Source organism: Molossus molossus, unplaced genomic scaffold, assembly GCF_014108415.1.
Source record: "Molossus molossus isolate mMolMol1 unplaced genomic scaffold, mMolMol1.p scaffold_m16_p_12, whole genome shotgun sequence".
Classification (NCBI taxonomy): domain Eukaryota; kingdom Metazoa; phylum Chordata; class Mammalia; order Chiroptera; family Molossidae; genus Molossus; species Molossus molossus.
Window position 1 is genome coordinate 61963002 of NW_023425347.1, and position 18067 is coordinate 61981068.

Below are 18067 nucleotides of genomic sequence, written 5' to 3' on the forward strand. Positions count from 1 at the left end.
TGGGAATTGAACCAGCAAACCAGGCATGTGCCCTGACTGGGAATCTAACTGGGACCTCTCTGTCTCTGGGACAACGCTCAATCCACTGAGCCACACTGGCCAGCCTGTTTCCTGTCTTTTTGAAAATAGCCATTCTAACAGGTGTGAGGTGATATCTCATGGTGGTTTTGATATTCATTTTCCTGATTAGAGATGTGTTAGCCCCTTTTCATGTACCTGTTGTCCATCAGTGTGTTTTCTTTGGAAAAATATCTATTTAAATCTTCTGTCCATTTTTAAATTGAATTGTTTCTTTTTTTTTGCTATTGAGTTGTATGAATTTTTATATATTTTGGATATTAACCCCTTATCAGATATATGATTTGCAGATATTCTCTCCCATTCTGTAGGTTGCCTTTTCCTTTTGTGGATGGTTTCATTGGATGTTCAGAAACCCTTTAGTTTAATTTTTTTTTTTTTTTTTTATCCTCACCCGAGGACATTTTTCCATTTTTTGTTCAGGTAGAGTGGGAGGGAGAGAGAGGAACAGAGAGAGAGAGAAACATCGATGTGACAGGAACACATCGAGTGGCTGCCACCCGCACAACCGACCAGGGCCGGGGACAAACTGCAGCCGAGGTACGCGCCCTTAGCGGGAACCGAACCCGGGTCTCTCAGGACCGCAGGCCGACGCTCTAACCGCTGAGCCAAACCGGCCAGGGCAGAAACCCTTTAGTTTAATGTAACCCCACTTGTTTATGTTTTTCTTTTGTTGCCTCCAAAGAAAGGAAATGTTGCCACATGCTATAACATGGATGAACCTTGAAGACAATATGCTAAATGAAATAAGCCAGTCACAAAATAACAAGCACGTATGATTCCACTAATATGAGGCAGCTGTAGTAGTTAAGTTTAAGACAGAAAGTAGAACGATTGTTGCCAGGGGCTGAGGTGGGCTGGGGTGGGGTGGGGTGGCGACAGGGAGTTGTTAGTTATTTCGTGAATGCAGAGCTCCAGTTTTGCAGATGAAGAGAGTTCTGGACATTCACAACAATGTAGATGCACTTCACACTCCTGAGCTGTACACACGAAGTGATTACGGTGGTAAGTTTAAGTTGTATGTATTTTGTCCCAATGTAACCAATATTAAGCACTGAGGTATGTCCACCTCCTGTCTCATCTGGTCCTTACGATAACCCTGAACTGTCAGAAGGATGGTCCCATTTCATAGCGCAGAAAATAAGGTTCAGGGAAGGGAAGGAAATTGTCCAAGACACACGACTAGAAACTGGGAAAGCTGAGGGCCAGGCTCAGATCGCCTGGCTCTGCGCTCCGTGCTGATGTCTACCACGTATCGATACTTGCCGTGTGTTTCCTGTTTGATTCCCCTCCCTTCCTAAGCCTTCGGAGAGCAGGTGTGAGCCAACTGTGAACAGCGAGAAGCGTTCACCCAGCATCCCCTCAGCTGGCAAACCACAGGGCTGTGGCAGGGAGACCGTGCCATGCAGTGAAGAACTTGAAGAGGGGAGCTCTTACTTTTGAAATGGCTCCATTATCTGTCCTCCCACACTCTACCACCTATAAAGACAAAAGATGACAAAACGAACTTACAAAAATAAATTAGATGTAGTGAGAAAGAGTGGGGAGCAGTGGGAAGTGCACCCAGCAGGAGTCGAGCCTAATCCTACCTACCTACCTACACCGCCAACTCGCTGTGCCATCTTGGACACTTCCCTTCCTCTGCCCCAAGGGTTGGGCTGCTGTCACGACCGCCATTTTCATATACTGAGTTTAGAAGGAAGGACACAGTCTTCCATGGGGAGTCAATGATACAAGAGGATTATCTGGCCTCTTACAAATATCTTTTATTTATCATGGTCTTACTATGTGTCAGGCACTGTAATGGACCCTTGACATATGGTAGCCCACATCCTTCTACCACCTGGCAATTAAGTTTTAGATGAGACTGCACTGCTAATACCACGTTTCCCAAAGTATTTGCCTAGATGATAAAGAGCAGAGTCAGGATTTGAACACAGACTTGTCTAGTTCAAAGTTTGCTCTTTTTTGCAGTTGAGGAGGATTATGTCCAGCTGCCAAGTAACAAGAGCTATGGAGGCTCCAAGGAGACAGGGAAGAAGTCAGGTCTACCCGTCATCCCCAGGCGGAGGGAGAGGAGGGAACTGAAGTTGCGAGGAAGCAGTTCAGAGAGGTGGGGGTGCATTTTGTGAAGCAAGAACACACAAGAAAAGTCTGGGTAGTGAAGTGCACAAAGTTCCTAGGACACTTGTAAATACTCATTGTCATTTAAGGGTAGTTGTTGAGCTGTGGCTGGAGATCATGATTCCAGCATCTTTGAGATCATAAACCCACACATTGTGAGGAGCCTTGAATGTCACACTCAGGGGTTTAGAGCCCATTTGATAGGCCAGAGGGAACCAAGAAAAGTGTGTATCAAGATATTTACCAGCAGTTGTTAATACTATCTCCTTTATAAGTGTTTTTATATGTTGTGAAGAAAGTAAACATATCCGAAGTATTTCGAAGAGGATACAGTTGTTTTCCTTCCATCTCGCATAGCAAGAGCACTACTGGCTGATCGTGTTCGGTGGGTGAGCCACGGCGTTACGCTGGCACTGAGACCCCCTTAGCATGCACAGTGAGGTCAACGATCGTGCTGCATTTTTCCTAAAATAATGAGACATTTCTATTTCCTTTTCTGTTTCAGGAAAGATTAAGGAACTTCAAAGAACTCCAAGCTAAATTTCAAAAGCTTGATGCACCGTCTCTTCCAGGACCTACTAAATTCCCAGCAGGTGTTTCTCAAAAGGGTGTCACTGGAAACACACAGTCAAAGATGATTTGGGCCAACAGGAAACCCCTCTCATCCAACCATGACCAGCCCCAAAGCTCTTGTTCCAGGGGTGAGCCCCAGCCTCCTGAACCCCAGAAAATGAAGTTGGCAGCGAGGAGTGAGATGCAAAAATGCTCCAGTTCCCCAGGACTACTGGGAAGATCTGCTCATTCTGCAGAAAATTCACAGAAAGCTCTGCTTTCAGATGTGAATCAGTCCAATGCTGAGACAACCAATGAGAAGAACGTGGTGTCTACTAGCTTCAGAGACAAGCTCTGGAACTGGGAGAAATTTTCATCTCAGAAAAGTGAAATGTCATCAGCCAACTGTGGAAGTAGATCTTTCCATCTGAAAGGTCAAGAAAGCTTGGGGCTTACCACTCCGGAGGAGCCGAGGAAAAAGCTGGGAATAAAGGGATCCCTGGCTGGTCCTTTCCAGAGGGCCTCGATGGCCCTAAGGAAATCATATGTTGCCTCAGAAGATGTCACTTTTCTACTTTCCCAGCATGGAAAGAAGAGCCTAGAGAAGTCCAGCCCTGAGAGGAGCCCGGCAGTGAGCATCTACCAGCCTGCCTATGGCAGTGAGCTTGCCACCCAGGGATTAGGTGAGAAATCCAATCCCCTCAGATGTAGAGGGAGAGCTCATTGTGTTTTTCCAAGCTGAAGCTTGCTGACTTGAGAAGGTCACACATGTCACCTCACCAATGTTTGCTCTAAACTCCAACACAGGTATTCTAGGGCCATCTGCCAAATTGTAACTTCAGGTTTGGGCAAAGTAATGGATCTCCTGGAATTATACTGAGAGACAGTTTGGCAAACTTGGATTTAAATCCTAGTTCTACTTCTTACGAGATGCATGAACTTGGGAAATCGACTTAACTACATAGAGCCTGGTCTGCTCTTCTACAAATCAGATGTATCACCAGTCTTCCCAGATGGTAAACGGGACAACCATCCTCTTGGTTGCTCATGCCCCAAACCTAGGAAACGTGCTCTATTCCTCTCTCCTTTTCATTCTTTGTATCCAATTCATCAGCAAGCTCTCCATCCTACTACTAAAATATGGTCTGCATCCCTCCACGTCTGTCCATTTCTGCCCTCTGCCCATGTCCACACTGCAATCATCTCTCACCTGGACTACTGCAATGGCCCAACCCATCTTCCTGCTTCCATACTCTTGCCATCTTATATTCTACTCTCCTCCTAGCAGGCACAGCGATCTTCTAAAACGTAAATCACATCACATTAGTCTCCTGCTCAAATGTAACTCCAGCCTTCTTACAGTGGCTCATGTGATTTGGTCTTTGCCTACCTTTCTTACCCTCTCCTCTCTCATCACATTGACCTTTCTATTATTCCTTAGATATATCAGATTGGTTCTACCCCAGGGCCTTTGCCCTTGCTGACCCCTCTGCCTGGAACACTCTTCCCCCAGGACTCTAATATCTCACTCAAATACTTCATCGTGGTCTTTGCTTAGTGTCACCTGCTGTGAGTGGACCTTGTGAATCATTCTATCTAAAATAGCTATATCATGGTATCACTCTCTATCTTCCTACATTGCTTTGATTTTCTTCATATCACTTCTCCCTATCTTGTATATTATGTATTTGTTTATTCCAGTAAAACATTAAGTTACATGTACCCTGGCTGATTTGGCTCAGTAGTTGGAGCATTGGCCCATGGACTGTAGGGTTGTGGGTTTGATTTCCAGTAAAGTGTACATACCTGGGTTGCAGGTTTGATCTTCAGCCTGGTCGGGGCACATGTGGGAAGCAACCAATTGATGTCTCTCTCACATCAATGTTTCTCTCTCTCTCTTCTTCCCTCCCCTCCCTTCCACTCTACCTAAAACTCAATGGAAAAATATCCTTGAGTGAGGATTAACAAAAAATGAAGTTACATGGGAATAAAAACTTCTTTACCACCATATCCCCAGTACCTAGAAGGACAAAGCCAGGATCAGTTATTCTTAAAACATATTTACTAAATGAAAGAATGAATGAATGAATGAATGAATGAATGAATGAGGTGGGTGGATGGACCTCCTACTTCCAATCCTCTGTGGTTTCTCTTTGCTCTTAAAATAGCATCTAAGTTACTACTCATTTCATAGCCCTGCTTCTTCTAATCCCTTATGTCTCTGACTTCCCTCCTGCCTCTGCCCCGGGCTCACTGGCCTGTAGTTAACACACTGGGTTTCTCGCTGTTCTTTGAACAGACTTTGTTACGGCTCACAACCTTCACTACTTCTGTTCCCTCTTCCTAGAAAACTTTTTTTTAAAACTTTTATATAGGTTCATGTAGATCAAAGTTCAAATGATACTTCCAGATCAACATTTTCCAGCCTCCCTATCTAAAGACCACCAGCTTACCACCAAAAGTTGGCACTCTTTTGTATCATCCTGTTTTGGTTTCCTTTATAGAACTAATAGATCTCTGTAACTATCTTATGTATGTGTTTACATGTTTATCATCAGTCTTGTCCTATTAGAATGAAAATTCCTGAGAGCAGGACTGTATCTGTTCTTGTTCTTAGCTCTATGCCCAGCCCCCAGAACCATGCCTGGAACATGGTATAAATAGTTACTGATGAAGAGAGGGGAAGAAGGAGGGGTGAAGGGGAGGGGCGACACATGGGAGGAAAGAAGGCAGAATGGATTGAGTGCATACTTGGTGGACCGGTTACCAGGACTAAACGAGATAACCCGAGTAAACCACTGAGCATAGTGCCTGGTCAAAATTAGGGGCCCAATAAGTAAGTGGTCATTTATTTTCACTGTGTCTTCTCCTTAATGTGATAAAGACTGAAATTACTGACCATGGACTTAGGTAAAAGCCTCAGAAGAGGGGAACTTTGGCCCTGCCCGGAGGGCAAGAAGGAGGCCCCTCCCCTCGCCGTGGCAGCGGGGCTTAGAGAAAGTCCCCCGATGTGTTTGGGATCCACTAACCAACTCCTGTAGTTTTACCGAGTAATCAACCGCTGTGTTATGTAAACCAAAACTCAAAGCACTTTGACACTATAAGAGTTTGTGCTATTTTCCGAAGAAGCAGGTACAGTTTTCACATACAATATTTAAATTTCTGTTGGAATCTGGCTTATTCGTGTAGAAAGATAAAATATATGAAATTGGGACTATCCTCCAAAATTGCAGGACACAAAGTCCACAGGTGCTGAGGTGCTGACGTCAGCCTGGAAGCCTGCTCTCGGCGGTGAGCCCCGGCATCAGAGGGCGATTCTCCCCCTCTTTACAGCGCCCGTGTGATTGCCACCACAAAGGCCCGAAGAACTCCTCTGCGGCATAGCTATGGGCCATTGCCTCGGAACCGGGCCTTGTGCTTGGTGCTGGGTAAATAAAGGTCACTCTGGCCTAGAAATCAAGAAAGGCTTCCTGGAGGAGGCTTTCACTGGAGCAGGGCCTTAAAGAAAGAGTCAAAGTGTGGCCAGAGAGGAATAAGGGGACAGCATTCTAGAACCATGAATGGCATGAACGAAATCTTGTACATGCAAAAGCTTTTTAAGCTTTCGAAATGAAATCTAGAGAACTGAGAGGCCAGTGGTGAGTGAAGGCGTCTGGTCTCCAGGCCGGGGAAGTAGGGTAATAAAATCCAGTGAAAAAATCACCTGGGAATGTCCACTGGGGCCATGTGCCATTTCAGTGCCAGAGGGGGCGCCAACGAGCGCCGTGCTGAGGAACTGGTGTCTCTCCTGGCAGCAGGGTGGTGACCACATGGGGTTTGCATTTCAGTTTGGAATGCTCTGGCCACTGGGCGGGGTGCAGATTGGATGGGAGTGAGGACGAGGCAGGGTACCTGGGCAGTCTCACCTGCCAGCCATGAAGAGGAAATCATTAATACTATACTTTGGACTATTTGTGCTCAGAAAAACGGCCGAATGTCAGGCGTCACCAGCTGCCCAAACCGAAGCCACTGCCTCCCGCGGAGTCCCTGGGCCCTCCACCCGCAAAGCCGCAGAAGCCTCCAGCGGGGACCCTCCAGGCCTCCCAGCGGGGGACAGCTGCTGTTCCCCAGGCCCACAGGCAAGGTGAGGAAAACGCACCCACCCGACCCCAGGGCACACAGCCAGCCTGGGCGTCTCCGCAGGCTCCAGTGCCTGGAGGCAGCCCCCTGTCCCCTCCCTCTCCGCACCAGCTCCCAGGTGACAAGGCTGAACTGCTTCTCTGTGGGGCTGGACATCCATCACTGCTGGTTCTCCTGGAGAGGCCCTGGCAGCTTGCCGGGGAAATGACAGATCTGCAGGAATTGGCCCCTTATCGCCCCCGAGCCAGCCCGCTTCCCCTGAGAGCACCGCATTTGATCATGGGAATCCGTCCAAGAGGAAGAAAATGAAAAGGAGCGGGCAGGGAGGCAGAGCGCCTTTGTGTTTCCTACAAAGCCTGTGTTGTCAACACAACCTGTGCAGTGGGCAGCTGGAGGGAGTGAAAAGGGAGGCAGGCAGTGTGAACTTGACCTGCGGTCGCGATGGGGGTCCCTCAGGCCCCTGTGATCTGTCTGCAGTGACTCATTGATAGGCTCCCACCCTTCCCCCACTGGTCCTTTCCAGGGCCAGAAACATCCTTGGAAGCCACTTCTCTGTGCTGTTGTGAGTCTAACTGCTACTAAAGGAGCACTTTCTCCTCTCCCTCCCCGCTGCAGCCTCATCCTGTTGACACTTTAAACACCTTTGCTTCTGTTCGCTCTGATGGAACGAGGCGAGCGTATGCTGTGGGGTGTACGGAGTGCTGTGCTGACGTTTGTTTTACTGGGACCATGAATGCCTGCAGGTGCTACCCTGAGAGCTACTTCTAGTTCATTGATGGGTCGTTGGACTGCTTTGGGCAGCCTCGTGGTTGCATTTCTTGAACGCAGTGGTTCTCAAACTTCAGCAGGCATCAGAGTCACGGAGGGGACCTGTTAAAACACATTGCTGGGCCCCAGCCCAGAGTTCCCAGTTCAGTTGGTCTGGGGGACCACACTCAAGAACCACCTTATACGTCCTCCTAAATCTCATCCTAAACAAAAACTCTATAGAGAGAAATAGAGCTCGTAGAAGTGTACTTTAAGAATATGGCCACCTCCGTATCAGAGAAGGCTAAGTATGATTTTTGCAAACATTAAGTAATGTAGGCCTCAAACCATCTCTCTGGAGGGGAAGGAGGCTGTCAGACAATGTAGAACCAAGTGCTAAGTCTTTTGTACTGAACTGGGCTTTGGACATCACGGCCCGCCCCCTCACCAGCTATTGAAGTTTGGGCGCGCTATCACCGAGCCTCATTGTCCTCGCCTGTAAATGGGGATGATAACAACACTCATCGCATAGGGTTATTGTGAGGACAAATGAATGAGATGCAGCATGGAAAGACACCAGTAAGAGCTCAAAAGGTACAATGTTAGCATTATTTCAAGCATGCATTGAGCAGCTACACTCTCTCTGCCAAGGCCTGTGATAGACAGGAGATTAAGACAGAAATCCAACAGACATCCTGGTACTTCAAGAGGTCAAAGTCGCACTGTACTCATAATTATGCACCACAAAGGGGGGGGTGAGGGCTGCAGTGCAGGGCAGGTGATCCCCTGCATGCCAGGGGAAGGGGAGGCTTGGGGCACAATCCACATTGTTGCCAATCCACATTGTGTCTTCAGGGTCAGGTCATCGCACAAATATAATTTGCCGTAATCAGGCTGCTGCTAACGTCTCTTTTTTACTCTTCCTTTTGCTCTTGCAGCAGCCGTGGAAGAGGGCTACCTGCATCCAGAGCGGTGAGTACCTGCGTCTGAATTGGCAGGAGTGTAGCCTGCCAGCGAGCCTGCCCAAGAGCCGACCATAAGCACAGGCCAGGTGTTGGTATTTCTCCAAAGGGTTGCAGGAAAAGCAGATTTATAAGCAACACACTGCAATTCTTAGTTTAGATGAGAGATTAAATAAACCACATTTAACAACCATGCTGATGTTAAGTTGCAAAGGTGGTCCTCTGAGGTACTTTTATTTATTGCACAGTTGGGTTCAGTAAAATGAAACATCAGCCTCCATTGTAATACATTGAATTAAAGGCTGTAGAATGTCTGGGGAGCTGGCATGTATTAGGCACTGGTAATGGGACAAAGGACCTTGTATTTTGGATGCACTCACTCGAAGAATTTAGCCATGGAAGTGTCCGTTTATTAATTCACTCAACCGAACACTGTTGAGGCCTAAATGTGTGCCATGCATTGAACTGGCTACTTTATACAGATGTGCTCATCGCATCTTCTCAGGACGGCAGCAGCAGCTGCCACTGTCTTCCCTGTACAGCTGAACACATGGGCTCAGCAAGGTTGCCACCTGCAAAGCTGCGATTCTAACTCAGGTGTGCCCGAACTATGTTTTATCGCCATGTAATTGACATATAACGTTGTGCGAGTTGGAGGTGCCCAACGTGTTGGTTGATACGTTTATATATTGCAGCATGATCACTACAGCAGCCCTAGCTAACACTTTGATCACCTCACATAATTACTCCTTTTTTGTGTTGAAAACAGTTAAGATCTAGTCTCTTAGCAACTTTGAAGTTTATAATAAGTGTTTTGTTGTTGCTTTTTACTCCAATCACTATGTTGTGTGTTAGACCTCTGGAACTTATTTATACACCGGTAGCAAGTTGACCGGGGTGGCTCCTGTGTCTGGGGGTCAGCTCTCCTCTGGCTGACGCAGGGTCGCCGTGGCTGGGGTGACGGTCCAACCCCACTTGGCACCACCCGCCTCCTCCTCCAGCAAGGAGCTGAGGAGAGCTCTCCCGGGGTGGCAGCAGGCCAGCTCAATTGCACAAGCACTGCCCAAGCCTCTGCTGTATCGCATTTGCTGACATCCTATTGGTCAAAGCAAGTCACAGGACAAGCCCAGAGTCACAGAGGCGGGCACTGAAGCTTCAGCTGGCAAAGCGCAGGGTTCCAGGAAGGAGTGAAGAATAGTCGCATCAATCCAATCAAACTAGCACCGAAGAGGAAATATTTGAAATGAGTATGGAGGGTCAACATTTGCTGGACAACATGGGAAGGGGCTCTATAGGCAGAGACAGGAAGCATGAAGTAACAAATCTTATTTGGAAACTAGAAATACATAGATAAGTGGGTTAGAGTATAGAAAGCGTAGTAAGGAATGGAAAGAAATGGGATCGTCAAGGTAGTAGGGAACCAAATGATGGAAGGTCATGTACACCAGGGAACAGATAAAATGGTCACATCCAACAAGGAGCTGACTACGAGAGTCATGTGCTCCAGAGACTCCTAGTTTAGGTTAGAGTTCAATGACAGCACAAGGTAGGTCCGTGCGCCTGCATTCCATGTGCATTTATTTGAATGAGGGGAAACAACTTAGACATTTCAGGCAATGGTTTGCATTATTATTATTTTTTAAATCCTCACCTGAGGATATTCCTCCATTTATCTTCAGAGTGGGAGAGAAAGGGGGAGAGGGAGAGAGAGAGAGAGAAACATCTATGTGACAGAGACACATTGATTGGTCACCTCCCACATGACCCTGACAGAACCATAACTGAGACATGCGCCTTTGACCAGAATCGGAGCCCCGACCCTTTGGTCTGTGGGCCAACGCTCCATCCGCCGAGCCAAACTGGCCAGGGCTGCATTATTTCCTGGATGAGCACTGGCTGCCGTGTGACAGTTTGAGGGGACAGTGGCATTCTGATATACCCCGAGTCAGTCTTGTTCCCTCGTGCCTCGCGTCCTGTGAGCCTCTCGTGTGACTGAGTGTGCCGTGATCATCGTGTCAGCTCCATGCACATTTTTCCTGCAGCTTGGCTCAGAGCCAAGCTGACTCCCTGTCTCACACTGTCGTCAAGGAATCAGCAATCCGTTTCAACCCTGGGCACAGACTTGCTGTGATGGGCACGTACTGGGGAGCAGGAGTGAGTCTCTAAGGTGACACCTTCCTCCTGACGAACGTGGAAGCGCAACCTGACGGTGCTGTTCCTACATACTGACTTCGGAGCTGAGCCCACCCACATCTGAAATGAGACGCATGTGCCTCAATTACACTGTGGGCCATAGTACTATGAGAATGAAAGACAAACGAGGTGATGGGGGGCCAGAATTCCTGGGGATGGCTTCATGGAAGAAGAAAGAACTTGAGATATATCCTGCACGGTGGGTTGGAATTAGATAGGTTTACTTATTTGTTCCCTTTTGTGAGACTGTAAGACAGATGAGGACAGGGTATTGTTCATAGATATAACCACATTGCTGACTTATAGTTGGTGAGTGGATGGATGGATGGATGGATGGATGGATGGATGGATAGGTGGATGGACAAATGCATATTTAGCTAGAACATAATTGAAAGCAAGGCAATAGTAATAAAGAGGAGGCAGGCAATAGACAAAAAATATTCTAATATGGGAAAATAAAGAGATGAGGTTGAATCCTAACGTGCCGAGAATGCCGTGCTGAGGAGTTTGAACATCATTTTGTCAATGATAAGAAATTAGTTTGAATCCCATTAATGTCAGCAACCCTGCATGTTCTCTTGTACCTGCAGGGAGCATAAGGCTGCTGTTGCCCTGCAGGCACCTGCAGACATTGCCCCACCCTTGATCATCTTTGTGAAAGGGGTGAGGGACAGGGTAGAGGCAAGGGTGTTGTGCACCTTGTCAGATTTCTGGACCCCTCATCTATTCCGTTATCTGGGCCCAGGTGACAACCTATTTTGTACACCTGTGACTCCCCCTGCTTTGGGAAATGAACAAAGATCAGACACTTGACTCCTAATTTGGGGGACCCTCCCTCCATCTACCCTATATCTCAGGCAGACATTCATTGCTCTTGAATTAAAGAAGTCATGTTGACATAACTTATGCGCAACTGTAAAATCGGTCTATTAACCTTATGATTCCAATGCTTTTAAGTGTGTGATAAACATCTACGAATTTCTCATCTTCTATGGATACTGTTCTCTTTAGACATCCTATCCCTGCTGGGAATGGGAGGAAAAGTCACTATTCATAAACTGTATTTTGCTGAAAATCTTCCATATCACCTAGCTTTCCAAATTCATTGGCAATGGGTTGTGCAAAAAAAAAAAAAAAAGTCCAGTGGTTTTTAGGTAAGTCATAGAGTCCAAAACAAATTATTGTCATGTTCTTCCTTTAAAAAAAAAAGTTCGTTTGAACAAGGACACGCCATGATGCTGAGCAGCCTTAGATACTACTTTCATGGAAACTAGCGCTTACTTGGGAAGAACATGTCCATGTTCATGGCATGAATCTTCAATACAGATTTTATGTTAGAAATAGAACATGCAGGGTCTCATTACTGAAAGGGGACTTAGCAATTATCTGATGTAGCCAAGCCATAGAGCATAATGTGAACAAAAATCGGTGTTTTTAATCCATGCTTCACCCCTCAACACTGATGTAACCTTGGACAAATGCCTTAACCTCTGTAAACCTCCGTTTCTACTTATGTAGAATGGGACACTGGTAGTCCTTCACTCATGCCTTTGTGGTGAGGATTACACAAAATCATGACTGTAAAGTGTTTAGCTCAGTGCTTAGCATCTAGAGTGTTCAATAAAGCTCACTTAGCTATTATACAACTTTCCACCAAAGGCAAGAATCCATGCTCAGAACTTAGTCTCTTCAAACGTCCTCTGATGGGGAGCTCGTTACCTGGGGAGTCCAGTGTTGTTCTTTGCTGGGGCAGATTTTATTCATTCAACATATATGTATTGAGCATCTACTATATGCCAAATCCTCTTATATACGTTGAGAAGACAGCTGTGTAAAAGCAGACAAAAATATCTTTCATGTAGTCACACACACATGCATAGACACATCCATGTGTTTCTTTATTCAAAAGTCCTTCTAGTTGAGTTGGAAAAAAAATTTTTTTAAAGATGACCTTCCTACCCCAGATTCACAACCAAGATTTACTCGTTGGTTCAATGGAGATTGTTGTTCCCCCTTCTTTACATGATAGTTCTTAAAACATCTAAGGACTATATTCTTCTTTGAATGAAAACTCATTTTTTTCCAACCATTATTCACAAAACAGGAGCCTTTCTGTTTTAGCTGTATTTCAGTGGATATTTTATATTTATATATAATCATATTGTTGGGAAGTCGGTGCACTTGCAGTAACCACCTTCATTTCTGAGCGTCTTCATACTATCTTTTAAACATGAGAAGTCGCAGAGCGTAATAGGACAGGCACAGGTCAGAGTGGCGCAGGATGAAACCCCTCCTCTGTGCCTGAGACCAGCCACTCAGCAGCTCAGAGCTTTAACACACACATCTGTCACGTGGACACAACAATATTTACTTCACTGATTGCCCTGGAGACTAAAGGAGATACATTTTATAAAGCATGGCGAACACAGAAGCAGCTCAATGAGTCTTCAACCCCTGGCCTCTCCATTTCTTGTTGCCTCTGGAATATCAATATCTCATTAGCTCACAACAGTGAAATGACTCTCTGGAAAGTATTCTTCGCCATTGCTTTTTCATGCCAACCAAGCTGGCTGGCATCCCTCTTGAACAGCAGCCCCATCTGTGTGAGCAAAGCAGGTTAGTCCCAGGGCAGCTATCAGCTCTGAGCGGAGTTGGCTACAAAGGCGGTGTTTCTCCCACTAGGAAGTTTCAGAGGGTGGTCCTGACTCAGGGAATCCCAACTAGACGTTAAGGAAGGGAGAGGCTCTTCATTTCAGGAGCAGAAAATATTCAGACGGTTCAGCATTTCTCAGAACAGTGGGTGGATCTCAGGAGTCCACCATTTTGTCTCCTGAGCTTTTAACGTCTCTGTTTCTGTTTTGATGACAGTCTTTAAGAGATAATATAAGCCTATTGTGAATGTCCTGGATGACCGCTTCCAACCTGAGGCTTGGACCTGCGTTGGTTTGCGTCTTGGTGTGTCTGCGGGCTGCAGACCGCGCTGTCTGGGTCCCGCGTGGGCCAGATGCTGTGGAAGGGAACAGATGCCTCACCCGAGGCATCCAAGCAAAATAATGGAAGTAACAGAACGACATTGTGGCCAAACAAAACATGTTTCTACTCCTTATCTGAATAGTAGTTAGTGCTAAAGGAAAAAAAAAAATTACGTGTTAGGGTAGTAACTGGGATTGAGAGTGAAATAAAGGAAGTATGGGATGGTCAAGAAAGGCCTCTCTGGGTGGTGACATTAGGCCTGGGGCCAGAATGAAGGGGCCCCAGTCATGGAAGATCCAGGGGAGGAGCATTTCCAGGAGAGGGCACAGCTGGTGCGAACTCTCAGGGAAGAACATCTTTCCGAGTTTAAAGAGCCAGAAGGGAGGGAGCCTCGCTCAGCACAGCGCGCTCGCTGGGGGGGGGGGGGGGGGGGGGGGGGCTTGTGAGCCAGGGACTGAATTCGGAGGTTGCTCTGAAGGCATCGGGAAGCCGTGGAGAATGATGAGCCAGGCAGTGACATGTGCTGACATTGATTTTGTAACAGTCACTCTGGATGCCGTATAAATAATAACTGGAGTGGGGAAACAGGAAACGAGAAAGCCAGCCTAGGAAACCACTGCAACAATGCCGATAACATTAAAAATAGCAGTCAACACTTATGTAGTGCCTGTTCTAAGTACAGCTGTGAGCCCATTTAGGACTAAGAAGTAGATGGCACAGTCCCATTTTACAGATGGAGAAACGGAGTCACGAAGAGGTAAAATAAGTTGGCATGTGCAGGTGGTAGAAATGATGATAAAGAGCCCTGGACAGGTAGCTCAGTTGGTTAGAGCATCGTTCCAATATGTCAAGGTCGTGGGCACATACAGGATCAACCAATGAATGCATAAATAAGTAGGCCCCACAAATCAATGTTTTTTGTTCTCTCTCGCCCCTTCCTCTCTCTCTAAAATCAGTCAATAAATTAATTGGGGGGAAAAAAGGAGATAAAGAAATCAATGGATACAACTTCTGTTTGGGAGGAACGCCCGCGATGACTGGATCCGCTGTGAGGAGCGGTATGTGAGAGAAAGACAGGAAGCTAGAAAAACTTCCAGGTGATCTGCTGTTTCTGTCATTGTTGATATGAACACATGTGGAGTGCTTGGCACATCCTGAGTGCTCCATACAAGACACAGCCTTCCCGCAAGCTATGAGGGATTGGTTTCTACTTCACAAAACAGAAGCAGTATGTCATTTGTGCCTCTGTGCATGGAAGACAGAATCTCTAAAGGCTAGTTTTTGAATTGTTTGCAACTATAGCACTCCCTCCTGCGTGGCTGCATTATGACTGGTATGGACCTGCTCTGACAGACCAACAGCCAGGCAGGCTTCTGGTAGGCAACCTGGGGCGTGGAAGTGAGCCCCAACACCCCAGTGTGCTAAACTGAATCGCTATGGGGCAAGAGTGAAGAGAATGAATGCTTTAAGCCTGTGCCTTATAAAGTTTTAGACCCAGAACATTCAGGTGGCTTCAGCTTAAGCCACTTCAATGACTTCTTATTATCTCTTTTTAATTGGACTTCAGGGACACAACCAGACCCCTATCTAGCCTGCCTTTCACAAGGTAGGAGCAGTGGATTTACTGGGTTTCTCTCTTCTTTTGTGTTTTCAAGTACTATTACTTTAAAAAACTCACCTAAATGTTCTGCTTATTGAGCACTCTCTACAGACAAAGCCCTGTGCCCCATACTTAGGTCCACTCTCTCATTTTCAAGCTCCCACTACAACCACCCCATAAAGTAAGCAGACACTCTGACCATAGGGTCAAGTTCAGTCACGGGGATGACACAACGGGATCGGTAGTACCGGGGTTTGACCGGCTGAGCCTCGCTCCCGAGCAGAGCCTTCACCTCCACTCCCAGCTGCCTTACTGAGGAGTCACGTGGGACCTTGACCTATGACAAAAGAGGGTACAGTTTAATAGGCTCATGGCCTGCTCTACACGTACACCTGGACATTCCCCAGGCCAGTGCTCGCTAAGGCCCGCCTTAAGGTTACGTTTTCTGTCTGCAGAAAGATGGGTGCAGGAGGCTGGCCAGGCCGAGCTAAGGTATGGAAATAGTTGGAGCAAACCTTGCCTTCTCTCTTTCACGGCATTCACAGGCTAAGCTGGAAAAGTCATAATTTAGGAACAAATCAGACAATTACAAAGTGCATATTTGGAGCCTATTTTTATACATAGAAAGGTACGAAGAAAGGCTGAAGGGGAAGTAACCTTTGAGTACGGCCCTGTGCGGGGCATTGCTCTGCCCTGTACATCTCTCAGCCCCATCTCAGCCCCGGGGCCATCTTAGGGGGGTAAAATTAATATTCCCATTTTGTAGATGAGAAACCAAGGACTCAGATATTTCATGACTTGCTCTAAAGTACAAGATAATAAGAGCTTATCTAGCATGTAAACTCAGAACTGAATGTCTATAAAGATTTCAGCTATACTGTACTGTCTCAGAACTTTTCCACCATGAAGGATTTGGGGAGAAGTCTATTAGACTATAAACTCCATGAGAGAAGGGACTGTCTGTCCTTTTCACTTTCGTTTGACCAGGAAATTGACATGCAAGTAATAATTATTTAATGATTAAGTAAATGATAGACCAATAGAATGACAGATAAACAGATTGATGGGATGAAGGATGGACAGATAGAACATTACCTTCCATGAACTTTCATATAAACAAAGAAAACATTCCAAGAATGTTACCTGTTATCTGAATATTTTGCATTGATTTGCACATGCAATGTCATATTCTTCTAATATTAAACAAAGCTAAATAATCAGGGCACTCTGAGCTCTTCATTTGCCCTTGCACATCATGTAAGCTCTCCTGTCAAGTGGAGACCAGGACTCACATGAAACCCTCTCTCCTCTGCTCTGTTTTAGTATAGTGTCCAGCGAGTGACAGTCTGCGGGAAGCATGTTATCATTTTAGTTGCCATGGAAGGCAGTCTGCTCTCCTCCCCTCTTCTGTGGACTCAATATACGTCAAATTCAATATTTAATTAATCAAGCCAATCACTGAATGCTTGACCTCCATTTTACATTTTAAATAAATTCAAAATTGCAAACTTTATCCGGGCCAAGGAGGTCCTACATGTCCTGGTCTTTCTTCTTTTTTTTTTTCTCTTTTTTTTTATTCTCATTCGAGGACATTTTTTTATTTTTTGTTCAGATAGAGTGGGAGGGAGAGAGGAAGAAAGAGAGAGAGAGAGAGAGAGAGAGAGAGAGAGAGAGAGAGAGAGATGTGAAAGGGACACATCAAGTGGCTGCCACCCACATGACCAACCAGGGCCGGGAACAAACTGCAATCAAGGTACGCGCCCTTAGCGGGAGCTGAACCCATGTCTCTCTGGACTGCAGGCCGATACTCTAACAGCTGAGCCAAGCTGGCCAGGGCTCCTGGCCCTTCTTTACTCTTCTGTCTTCACTCTCCTCCTACCCGCCTCTCTCCCTTGATCTCTCTCTTCAGCCCACTAATGGGCATGTTGGCTTCACCTCAAACACAGCAAGCATGGTCTTACCAAGCAGAAGTACTTGCTTTGTCCTGTGCATAGAGTGGTCTTCTCCCAGATCTATACATGATAACTCCTTCTCATCACAAAGGATTCACTCAGTTATTCATTCATTTGTACATTCATTTGTTCGTTCATTCAGTGAATATTTATTGAGCCCCAAGTACCTGGCAGACATGGTTCTAAATGCTAGTAATGCATCAGATAACAAAACAAAGTCTCTCATGGAGTATACATTTCAGTAGGGAATAAAGACAAATAAGCAAATAACAAGATAATGTAAGGAATGATAAATGCTTAAATGTCAGCCTCCCTGTCTATAGCTCATGTTTCCTCTCCCAAGCTACTGTCTACTCTCTATATGGGCCTCTTTATTCTCCTCTTAGTATTTATTAATGCTGCAAATGATAATACTTACTCTACTTGTTTATTTTATGTATTGTTCAAGACCATGAGAGTCTTGAGTTCAAGGGCCTTCTTATTATTTGCTTTTATGTTCTAGAACAGTGCCTGGTGCAGAGGAGGAGCTCAGTGAGAAAAACAATGATGTGATATCTAGGATTTTATAATGTTTCTGTATCACAGGAGAATGCAGATGGCTTGGAGCCTATAATGTGCCAGGCACTGTATTAGTCAATGGAGACCCAGCAGTGAGTGATATTCAAGATCCCAGAGCAGGAGAGACAAAATTAAACTAATAAAAGTAGCCCTGGCCGGTTTGGCTCAGCGGTTGGAGTGTCGTCCTGCGGTACAGAGAGACCCGGGTT

The 18067-nt window shown here is 46.0% G+C and overlaps 1 protein-coding gene across 1 annotated transcript in view; it reads left to right on the plus strand.

Annotated features, from left to right (window-relative positions):
- Window positions 1-18067, plus strand: part of FYB2 (FYN binding protein 2) — a 105826-nt gene that overhangs the window by 35803 nt on the left and 51956 nt on the right. The window contains exons 2-4 of the mRNA XM_036256792.1: window positions 2708-3432; window positions 6696-6877; window positions 8559-8592. Of these exons, the coding sequence (XP_036112685.1) occupies window positions 2708-3432; window positions 6696-6877; window positions 8559-8592 (941 nt within the window). The remainder of the gene's footprint in view (window positions 1-2707; window positions 3433-6695; window positions 6878-8558; window positions 8593-18067) is intronic.